The sequence below is a fragment of the Mauremys reevesii genome, linkage group 6, assembly GCF_016161935.1.
Source record: "Mauremys reevesii isolate NIE-2019 linkage group 6, ASM1616193v1, whole genome shotgun sequence".
Lineage (NCBI taxonomy): Eukaryota > Metazoa > Chordata > Testudines > Geoemydidae > Mauremys > Mauremys reevesii.
Window position 1 is genome coordinate 28,498,750 of NC_052628.1, and position 10,999 is coordinate 28,509,748.

Below are 10,999 nucleotides of genomic sequence, written 5' to 3' on the forward strand. Positions count from 1 at the left end.
CATTCTCCAGGGGGGAGGAGAATTTTTCAACTAACTCTACTTATTAGCTCATGTGTTCTCATAAATTAAGCAGAATCAGGTCAGGTTAGTATTTGGATGAGAAACCAACACAAAAACACTTACATGCTTCAGGAAGGGGTGTTAGTAATTCCACCTTGCTGAACCAATGCGCCATCATGGTGTTAGGTGGCACTGGCCTATTGGAAGAGTTGTCTTTTGACTAAGACAGAAATCAGACGTCCAAATTATTTATGGCTTATAAAAATTCTCATGCTCTTTTTGCATGAGTTCTGGTGTTACCCTGATGTCCTGGTCAAATTCTAATTATATTCTGCCTCTTGAAATTCCACTCATTATTAAAATTGGAAATAATGTTACTCTTCACCCGCTGTTAAAAAATGCTGAAAGGTTCTTTTGCTCATCAAGGACAACAAAACAAAGATCATTTGGCGTTTATAAGCCAAGCAAGTTTGGAGGTGCGGGAAGCCAAAAGAAAAAAAAAAACCCAAAAAGAGAAAATGATATTTTTCAAAAGTTAAGACAGAAAATTTTCAGAACGCTGTGGAGCTTAGTCTCCTTTCACTTCACAACCGTGTAACTGCAGCAGCATAAGTGCGCTTATGTCTGAATTACACCGGTGTGAGAGAGGGAATCAGGCACTTCAGCTTTAAAATGCCTTTTCAGTTTGTTTTTTTAACCAATGTTCTCAGTAAATTTTGTATCCTGTAATGAGATGTGGGACATGCAATGTGCAGGGGAATTAGTTACTTAAAAAAAAAAAAAAAAAAAAGTCCTGCAAGAGGCTGAAAAATCAGCTTATAATAAGAAACATGCTTCAATCTTAACTGCTATAATAGAATATCAGTCACTATAGTATCTGAACACTCATACTGGTCACGAAAATCGATATACTGTAAGCTTTGCGTATGGCAGTAATTGTTGCCCAGTAAAACACCAAAGTAATAAGGATTCTCTAGATTAGGATTGTTAAATTGCATTTTGTGAGTGTAATGTATAATTATATTTCCTCACTGGGGACAGGGTGGATCAGGCAGTTAATAATAGGATAAGGAGCCTTTCACCAATCTGAATCCTGCCAAGGCTGTTATTAACCATAAGTTAACATTGGCTAGCTGGTGTGTTGCTTACATGAAATGATTTGGTGATTTCTGGCTGTTTCAGACTGCGCAGGATTAGTCAGCAAAAAAGGACTTCACAGGTCACGGTGGGGCAGTGGTGGGAAGCTTGTCCTGCCGTGGCTCATGTTGCACATACTTGTTCTGTGCATTTAAAAAAAAATTCCTCATACATTGGGCTAAAATTGCAGCATCTTTTAGAAGCATCACATTAACTAATGTATATAATTACAGTTTTGATATCAGGATGGTTTTGTGCATTTTAAATTACTAGGAAACATAAATGATGCAAAATGTGGAGGTTTCTTAACCTGTACAGTGACAAATTTATATCTGTTAGAATGACATTTCACCCAGACATATTGAAATGGTGAACTGAAGTTAAAGTATGTTGCAATAATAGCAATATTCAAGATAAAGGTGTTTTTTTCAGATTTCTTTATTAACACACAGTTTTGCCCCATCTCCGCCCCCCCCCCCCCCCCACACACACACAAAGTAATGGCCTGCTCATGCTACCATTGACGTAACTAGGGGGCTCCTAGATGTAGAAAATGGTGATACTTCGGTTACCTTAGGATCCAAAGTGCTGAGTTCCTAGGTACAGGATTTGGAGCTATAATGAAGATTCAAGGTTTTAACTTTTGACCTAACTCAAAATTTAAGATGATTAACTATTAGAAAATTAATTGACTGGGGCTAAAGTTGCACTTAAAGTACATCCTGGCTTCTTTGTTGCTTTGCAAAGCAATTCCTTCCTGCCTGTTCTAAGCTTTGTTTCAGACGTGTACATCAGCAGCAAAGATTAGACTCTGTCTGATACCACAGACAAGCTTAAAGTAACCTTATCTTATAAAAATGGCAGATTTAATTTTCAGAATGATCCACTGATCCAATTAGCCTGATTCAAAGGAGGGTCTGAGAAGAAGAGTGACTGGGGGGCTACGTGGTGAATAAGATTCCTTAAATAGTAATTGGGCCAACAAGAAAGTTAAATGATGCTATAGCTTAGTGGCTAGGCCACTGAGCAGGAGGCAAACCAAGTTCAAGCCCCTGCTCTAATGACTATTTAGGCATTGATACAAAGTGGAACAGCTGCAGTAGGAAAGAATAAGAGAGCCACATCCCACTACCCTGCTGGTTTGAGCATTTAACTCAGAGGTAGGAGAGCTGGGTTAAAGTGGCTGCTCCTCAGCAGGGGTCTGAACCTGGGTCTCCTATGCTCTGAGTAGTGGGCGATTACATTCAAGGGAGGCACCACCTCCTTCTTGGTTTTTGTGAGAAAGGACTGCTCGGGCTTAGGCTAACTTTAGGAGACTTTGGGTTTCCAGCGTGAATCCCAAATCGAGGGAGATACCGCTCTCACTTTCAGTGGTGGGGCTTGGCCCCGTCCTTCTCCACAGCATTTCTTACTGATTAGCTTAGATTGCTCCCTGCTCAATATGCTGGCTTCTGTGAATCCCTTTCGTAGGCACCTAACTCTCCCTGTGCGTTGTATAGGGAGCTGGGCAACAAAATCAGGGCTGTGGATTCCATTAGGCTGCAAGGCATCTAAAAGTTAGGTGCTGCAATGCTGAGTCTAAGCCCCATTAGGGATTCAGCCCCGGGTGACTTTGAGAGTAGCAGCAGCTGAGTAGTGGTTTTGTGAATGCCAGTGGTGCCTAAAGTGGCAGTTAGGTGCCTAACCCCCCTTGCCAATTTAGCCCTAAGATTCTAGCCTCTTGTACCAAGCTGATCATATGATAACATACATTGTTGAGGCAGGTGCAAAATACCAAAGGGTTAGTCACCCTTGTGAATGGCCAGACAATGGACAAAACAAAGAGGGATAAGCAGAAAGGGAATGTGATGGATCCCTAGCAAGTAGCAGTGATTTTGCCAGTGTTTGCATCCAAACCAGTTAGGCTTTTAACAAGCTTGTCTTTGTGGTGTGTCCACTGCCCATTTCCAGTGCAGTAGCTGTCCATGCTCCAGCTATTGCTGTAATTCCTGCTTTTTCCACTGAAGCCTCTTGAAGCCACAATGGTTACCTAGTGGATTGAGGCTGGCGCACCCCATGGAAAAAAATTAGTAGGTGCTGAGCAACCATGGGCAGCCACGCTCCCCTCCCCCCCCCGCAGTGCCTCTGCCAATCAACTTCTCCCTCTCCCTCCCAGTGCCTCCTGCCCGCCCGGGATCAGCTGTTCCATGGTGTGTTGGGGGGGAGGAGCAATGGGGCACACTCAGGGGAGGGGGCGGAACTGGGGAGGGAAGAAGTGGGGTGGGGGTGTGGACTGGGGAAAGGGGTCAGCGGAGCCTGGGGCAGAGCGGAGCTGGGGGGTTGAACACTCCTGGGGCCCAGAGGAAGCTATTGCCTGTGTCTCAAAGTATAGGCTGTTTGGGACAGAGACCATACCTTCCTCTATGTTCGGCATTGTAGCAAGCACAATCATAGAAAGGTAGGACTGGAAGGGACCTCGACAGGTCAGCTAGTCCAGTTCCCCCGCACTGAGAAAGTATTAGCTAGATCATCCCTGACAAGTTTGTCCAACCTGTTCTTTAAAACCTCCTTTAGGGTGACTAGATGTACGGATTTTATAGGGACAGTCCCAATTTTTGGGTCTTTTTCTTATATAGGCTCCTATTACCCCCTATCCCGTCCTGATTTTTCACACTTGCTATCTGGTCACCCTAACCTCCTTTGATGGAGCTTCCACAGCTTAACTACCCTTACAGTTAGGAAGTTTTTCCTAATGTCAAACCTAAAATCGTCCTTGTTGCAATTTAAGCCCATTGCTTTGTGTCCTGTCCTCAGTGGCTAAGGAGAACAATTAGATGTGTGCATGCCACGTGCACAGTCGTCAGAAAGTTTTCCCTTAGCAGCTCCCATCGGGTCAGCTGTGACGCCCCGTGGAGTGGCGCCTTCCTGGCACTGAATATATGCCCCTGCCGACCTGGGCCCTCCTCACTTCCTTCTTGCTGGCTACTCCAACAGAGGGGTTGGAGTTAAGGAATCGCTGAGTGGAGCACTGCTCTGCCAAAAGCTGCATCATCTCTGGCTTGCTGGATCATGGTGAATGTATGCACCAAGGACCAAGTTGCTGCCCTGAAGATTTCTTGTATTGGGACCTGGGCCAGAAATACCGACGACAAGGCCTGTGCCCTTGTGGAGTGTGCCGTAAGTGCCAAGGCTGGTATCTTGGCCAGCTCGTATCACATGCAGATGCAGGATGTGAGCCAGGAAGATATTCTTTGAGAAGAGAGCAGGAGACCTTTCATCCGGTCTGCCACTGCTACGAACAACTAGTTCAATTTCCTGAACGGCTTAGTGCATTCAATGTAGAAGGCTAGTGCCTGTTGACCATCCAGAGAGTGCAGCCTCTGCTCTTGGCTACTGGTATGAGGCTTAGGATAAAAAACAGGCAGGAACATGTAACACAACTTTAGGAAGAAAGACTGGGTGAGTTACACCTTATCCTGAGTTACACCTTATCCTTGTGGAAAACCGTATAAGGTGGGTCGGAGGTGAGGGCTTTCAACTCAGACACCCTCCTTGCTGACGTAATGGCGACCAGGAAGTCTACCTTCTACGACAGGTAGAGAAGGGAGCAAGTTGCCAGTGGTTCAAACGGAGGCCCCATTAGTTTGGCAAGGAGCAAGTTAAGATCCAGTGCAGGAACAGGCTGTCTAACGTATGGATGTAGCTGTTCCCTTGAGGAACCGGCCAACCATGGGGTTGGTGAAGACGGAGCATCCAGATGCTCCCAGGTGGAAGGCCGAGCTAGCAGCGAGGTGTACCTTTATGGATGATGCTGCCAGGCCTTGCTGTTTCAGGTGCAGAAGGTACTCTAGGACAGCGTTTCTCAAATGAGGCCACCGTGGCCGCATGCGGCCACCAGGGGGTTTCCCTGCGATCATGACAGCTTCCTGAGTGGTGATGGGGGAGAAGCAAAGCATCTGCCCCGCCCCTCTGCCTGCCTGTTCCTCCTGGATGCACAGCCCTGCATGGCCCCTGGAGACAGGTGAGGCACAACACTCCAGGAGCACAGTGAGTTCTCTACCTGCGGCGGAGCATGGAGGCAGCCCTGGGGCGATTGGGAGGCAGGCTCCAGTGGTGGGATTTAGCGAGCCTGGCTGCGCGGACCAGGATGCCAGCCATGAGGCTTCAGGTGCCAACACCTGGCTCCGGCTGCAGGATTTCAGGCGCTGACCCCCAGCTCCGGCCACACAGCCCTGGCCTGTGGCCATGGTGCTTCAATTCAGGCTCCAACCCCTGGCCACGTGGCAGCAGCCTCCAATCCCCGTCTCTGGCCAGGTGGTGCCAGTCCTGGGACCCCACCCCCCGATCCCGTCAGCAGCTGCTGGCCCCAGGCACCAAACCCCAGTTGCGTGCTCCGACCCCCAGTCCTAGCTGCTGACCCCGGGCGCCAACTTGTAATCCCAGCCATGCGGCAGCAGGCGCCAGCTCCGGATGCCAGTCCCCAGCCCCAGGCACACAGCAGCATGCGGCGCCATCCCCCAGTGCCAAGCCCTGGTGCCAGGCATGCGGCAGCAGGCACCAATCCCTGGCCCCAGGTGTGCTCTGATCCCTGACCCCGGGCACACAGCAGTGAGTGCTGATTTCAGCCTCTTGGGGGTGGGCACTGACCCCTGGATCCGGCCACACGGCCCCAGGATCTCACTGCGTGGCCGTGGGCATTGGCCCTGGGCTCCAACTCTCTGCCCTGGAGGTGCAGCTCTGGGCTTTGGCCATGGGTACTGACCCCTGGCTACCCAGCACCGGGTGCCAACCCCTGGCTCCAGCCGTGCAGCTGCAGGCCTTACCACCCACCCTCCTCTCTCTTGGCTCCGCATCCATATCCATATCCCCCTCCCCATCACCCCTGGATCCCACTGCTTTCATAGACCATATTTTTCGTAGAATATCAGGGTTGGAAGGGACCTCAAGATATCATCTAGTCCAACCCCCTGCTCAAAGCAGGACCAATCCCCAAATCCCTAAATGGCCTCCTCAAGTATTTAACTCACAACCCTGGGTTTAGCAGGCCAATGCTCAAACCACTGAGCTATCCCTCCCCCCTTTCCTTCCCTGCAGCCATCCTTCCATCACCCAGGCCCCCACTGCCTTCCCAGCCCACATCCAGCCCACCATGTCCCCCACTACGTCTACCTCTGATTCACCCCCCCCCCCCAACCCAGGGCTTAAATTGTCCTGGGCCTTGCTGAGAAAAGTGATATTAACAAACATGCAAGTATCACCTTTCACAGCCTTCCACATAGCTACTAAGTGTTCTGTGAAAAGTGATTGATATTAACAAACACAAATATCACTTTTCACAGTAATATTTTTATTGAGTCTGCCAAAAAAACAAAAACCCTACATGAATAAATTACAATTATGTGGCTGTGTATATGTGCTATTTATTTGTTTTTCCTAAAGTTAATCAAGCATTTTAGGAAAAAGTGTCAGGGCGGCCACCAGCAAGAGCTGGTGGCCCCCAAAACACTTGTTGCGAGAACCCTGCTCTAGGATGAGCGATATAGGCGCCTGCAGTGGGGATGTACAATGCTGGTCACACCAGCAAGTAAACCTTTTCCACTTTGCCAGATATATGACCCTAATGGCGCGTTTCCTGCTCCCGAGTAAGACCTCCCTTACCTGTTCCAAGCACAGAATCTCTATGGGGTTCAGTCATGAAGCTTCCAGGCAATGAGGTGGAGGGACTGGAGGTTGGGGTGATGAAGACGACCGTGGTCTTGAGTGATCAGGTTGGGGAAGAGTGGCAACGTGATCGGGGCATCTACTGGTGGCTCCAGGAGTGTGGTGTACCAACATTGGCAAGGCCATGCTGGTGCCAGCAGAATTATCTCTGCCCCGTCCCAGGGGACCTTGAGTAGGACCTTGTGCATAAGAGGGATCGGGGAAAAGGTGTACAACAGACACCCCCCCTCCAGCCCCCACCCCGGGTAGCAGGAATGCGTCCATGATTGAGCCAGGGCTGTGTTTCTGTAAGGAGCAAAACATTGGGCACTTTCTTTTGCTCTGGGTGGCGAACAGATCGACCTGGGGAAACCCCCACCTTTGGAAGATGGAGTGTATGACATCCGGCTGGATGGACCACTCATGATTGCAGAAAGATCTGCTGAGGTGGTCTGCCAGTGTGTTCTGAACTCCTGGTAGATAGAATGCTTCCAAGTGCATGGAGTGGGCTATGCAGAACTCCCACAGCCGGAGGGGTTCCCGGCCTAGGGGAGAGGAACGGGCTTCACCCTGCTCATTGATGTAAAACATGGCAGTGGTGTTCTCCATCATAACTGCCACCCACTGGCCTTGTAGCCAGGCCTGAAAGGTTCTGCGTGCTAGTTGTACAGCCCTCAACTCCTTGATATTGATATGGAGAGAGAGCTCCTCCTGAGACCATAGGCCCTGTGTTTGGAGGTCTCCCAAATGCGCACCACATCTCAGAGCTGATGCATCCGTTACCAGGGACAAGGAAGGCTGGGGGATGTTGAAGGGTCTCCCTTGCACACTGTCAGAAAGTCAAGCCACCATTGGAGGGACTCAAGTACTTGCTCTGGCACCGTGACCACTAAGTCCAGGCTGAAGCGAGCCATGGCTGGAGTGGCCTGAGCCTCAGTCTGGCATGCTGGACCACGTAAGTGCAGGCTGCAATGTGACCGAGACTCAGGCATCCTCTTGCTGCAGTGGTCAGGTACTGCCTGAGGCCTTGAATAAGTCTGTTATGGCTTGGAATCAGGTCTCTGGCAAAAACGCTCTTGCCTGTACTGAGTCCAACACTGCCCCGGTGAACTCAATTCTTTGGGTCGGGAACAAAGTCGACTTGTTCACATTGAGGAGGAGACCCAGTCTCTCGAAAGTGGATCTGACTAATTGGACTTGAGACTCCGCCTCCTCCCTGGTGAGGCCCCAGAGCAGCCAGTCGTCGAGGTAGGGGTATACCTGCACCTGCCTCCTTTGGAGGAAGGCTGCTATGACCGACATGCGCTTGTTGAATGCTCAGGGGGCCGTCGACAGGCTGAAGGGGAGGACTGTGGACTGATAATGATTGTGGTCGACGACAAACCAGAGGAATCGTCTGTGTGCAGGCTGTATAGCTTTGTGAAAGTACGCGTCTTTCATATCAAGGGCGGCGTACCCACCTCCTGGCTCCAGAGAAGGGATAATTGTACTGAGGGAGACTATGCAGAACTTTAACTTTACCATGACCTTGTTGAGTCTTTGAAGGTCTAGGATGGGTCTGAGACTCCCCTTGGCTCTGGGGATTAGAAAATAGTGGGAATAGAATCTCTTGCCCCTGAGGAACCTCCCCCATTGCTCCTATGGCGAAGAGCGCCTGCACCTCCTGCATAAGGAGTTGCTCGTGAGACGGGTCCCTGAAGAGGGACGGGAAAGGGGGGGGCAGCAGAATTGGAGAGAATATCCCACTTCTAACGTGTGAAGAACCCAGTGGCCCAGTGTTATTTGAGACCAAGAATGGTAGAAGTGGAATAGATGGTTAAAAAAGCACGGGGAAGGATCCGGTGTTGAGGCAGGTGCTCCATCCTCAGGCGCACCTTCAAAAGGCCTGCTTTGAGCCTGACTAAGGTTTGGTCAGGCCCTGGCCCTGCCCAGGAAGGGAGTGGGAGGGCTTGCACCTGCCATTCCCACCCCAACATCTGTAAAAATCCTGCTTCAGCCGAGGAGGATATGATCGCTGTTGTTGCAGTAGCAGTAGCCTGGCCCTGCAGCAGGACTTGTGCTGGAGTGGTCTCGGCAGCAAGCTGGACAGGCGGTGGGGCTTCTGTCAACGTCGTCTCGGATCCCCAAGGTGTAGGACGGTCCTGGGATGGTTGAGGTGCTCAGGTCTCAAAGGCCACCGAGCGGGAGCCCCTGGAGAGGGAACCCTGGGCCTAATGGCAAGCCCAGGGGGGTCCAAAAGGGCCATTGCATCGGAGGCTGCCACTGGGGATGCCATGCCATCAGTGTCTCCCTCTGTCGCCAGTCCAATCTGTGCCTGCTGCGGCAGGAATAGAAGGAGTCCTCATCAGAGTTGGACGAGATCGATCTCAACCGTGATGACCATTGTGGCGTCGAAGGATATTGTGCTGAGGACTGGTGCCTAGGTGTCCGAGCTGGGAATCTGGTGCGGATAATCGGTGTCAAGAGTACAGTGCCGGGGATCGGTGATGCTCCTCTCGCAGTGCCAGAGAACTGTGCTGCTCCTCTTGCAGTGCCGGGGATCAGTGCTGCTCCTCTCACAGAGCTGGGGAAGGGGAGCGTTGCCCCTCTGGTGCCGGGGAGCCATGCCCGGAACCCGGTGCCAGAGAACAGAGTCTTGGTGACAGTGATCAGGAGCAGCGCCAGGGCAAATGGTGCCAGACTGGCGATGGTGATCTCCTCAGCATGACCGGCTTGCCTCTAGACAGTGCCGGACGATGCAGCACTGGAGGCTCATCCCTGACCGCCGGGGCTAGGGAGCTGTCATATCATTGACATCCCTGGCGGCTTCAAAAGTGTCCAGTGTGGAGGGCAGCTCTAGCTCCTCTACCTAGCACTGCTCTGAAGAGTTGCTGGGCACCGGACTTGACGGTCCCCTCAGGGGAACCAAAGTCAATGGCGCCAACTCCTCCTGTTTGAGTACCAAGTGCTCCTTCGCGGGACACACTGGGGGTGCGCCTGCCGGTCCCGCTGTCTTCGGCACCAGGGAGCGCCCCCTGTCAGTCTTTCTATGCCGCTTGTGTGGCACTGGTGAATGGGAGCAGTGCCAGGCCAAAGCTTGCGGTGCTGGGGAGCGCCGTTGGTGAGGGTCTCTTAGGCTAGAGTCGTTCCTCGGCACCGTGTCACATACTGAGGCCGGGGCACTCCGTACACACATGCTCAGTGCCGGGTCTTGACGATCCGTGGCATGCTGGGGATGAAGAGCGGATTCCATCAGCAATTGCTTCAGTCAGAAGTCTCACTCCTTTTTTTGTCCTGGGGCAGAAAGCTCTACAGATTTTGCACTTATCTGTTTTGTGTGCCTCCTCCAGACACTTCAGACACAAGTCATGGAGGTCACTCGTTGGTATTGGTTTGCTGCAGGCTCCGCAGGGTTTGAACCCTTGAGCTCGTTGCATGCCCCGGAGCCCAAGGAGGGAAGGGTTAGGGATTGGGGAAAAAAACCTCACTCCCCAACCTTATCTATCACTATCTACACTATTACTACTAACTAAGAACTAAACTACAACTATCAGAAAGTACAGTAAGGGAAGCACTTGCTAAGCAGGCGCCCGTAGTTCCAAGGACAGTCACCGGTGGTAAGAAGGACTGAAGAAGGGCTGGGTTGGCAGGGGCATATATTCAGTGCCATGAAGGTGCCACTCCAGGGGGCTCCACAGCCTACCCGAGGGGAGCTGCCAAGGGAAAACTTTCCGACAACTGTGCACACACCTAATTGGAACCTATATGAGCAATCACTCGTAGAATTGAGCTTTTTAAAAGTTTTCAGTTAAATGAGGATTGTTTTAAAGTAAGAGTGTTGATATAAATATTTGTTTGCCAAATACATTTTTCTTTCCAGAAAAAGTTGCAGTTAAGATTTTGGACAAGACCAAGTTAGACCAGAAGACTCAACGCTTACTGTCCCGTGAAATTTCCAGCATGGAAAAACTGCACCACCCAAACATTATCAGACTTTACGAAGTGGTGGAAACACTGTCGAAACTGCACCTCGTGATGGAGTATGCAGGAGGTGGGGAACTCTTTGTTAAAATCAGCACAGAGGGAAAGTTAGCAGAAATGGAAAGTAAATTAATTTTCTCCCAGATTGCATCTGCTGTGAAGCACATGGTAAGTTGTTTTTCTGTAGGCCTAAGTTACCCTTCATTACTTTAGCAGACTTCAT

At 50.6% G+C, this 10,999-nt stretch overlaps 1 protein-coding gene across 1 annotated transcript in view; it reads left to right on the forward strand.

Annotated features, from left to right (window-relative positions):
- Positions 1-10,999, forward strand: part of NIM1K (NIM1 serine/threonine protein kinase) — a 72,902-nt gene that overhangs the window by 59,360 nt on the left and 2,543 nt on the right. The window contains exon 3 of the mRNA XM_039545206.1: positions 10,676-10,944. Coding sequence (XP_039401140.1) covers positions 10,676-10,944 — 269 coding nt within the window. The remainder of the gene's footprint in view (positions 1-10,675; positions 10,945-10,999) is intronic.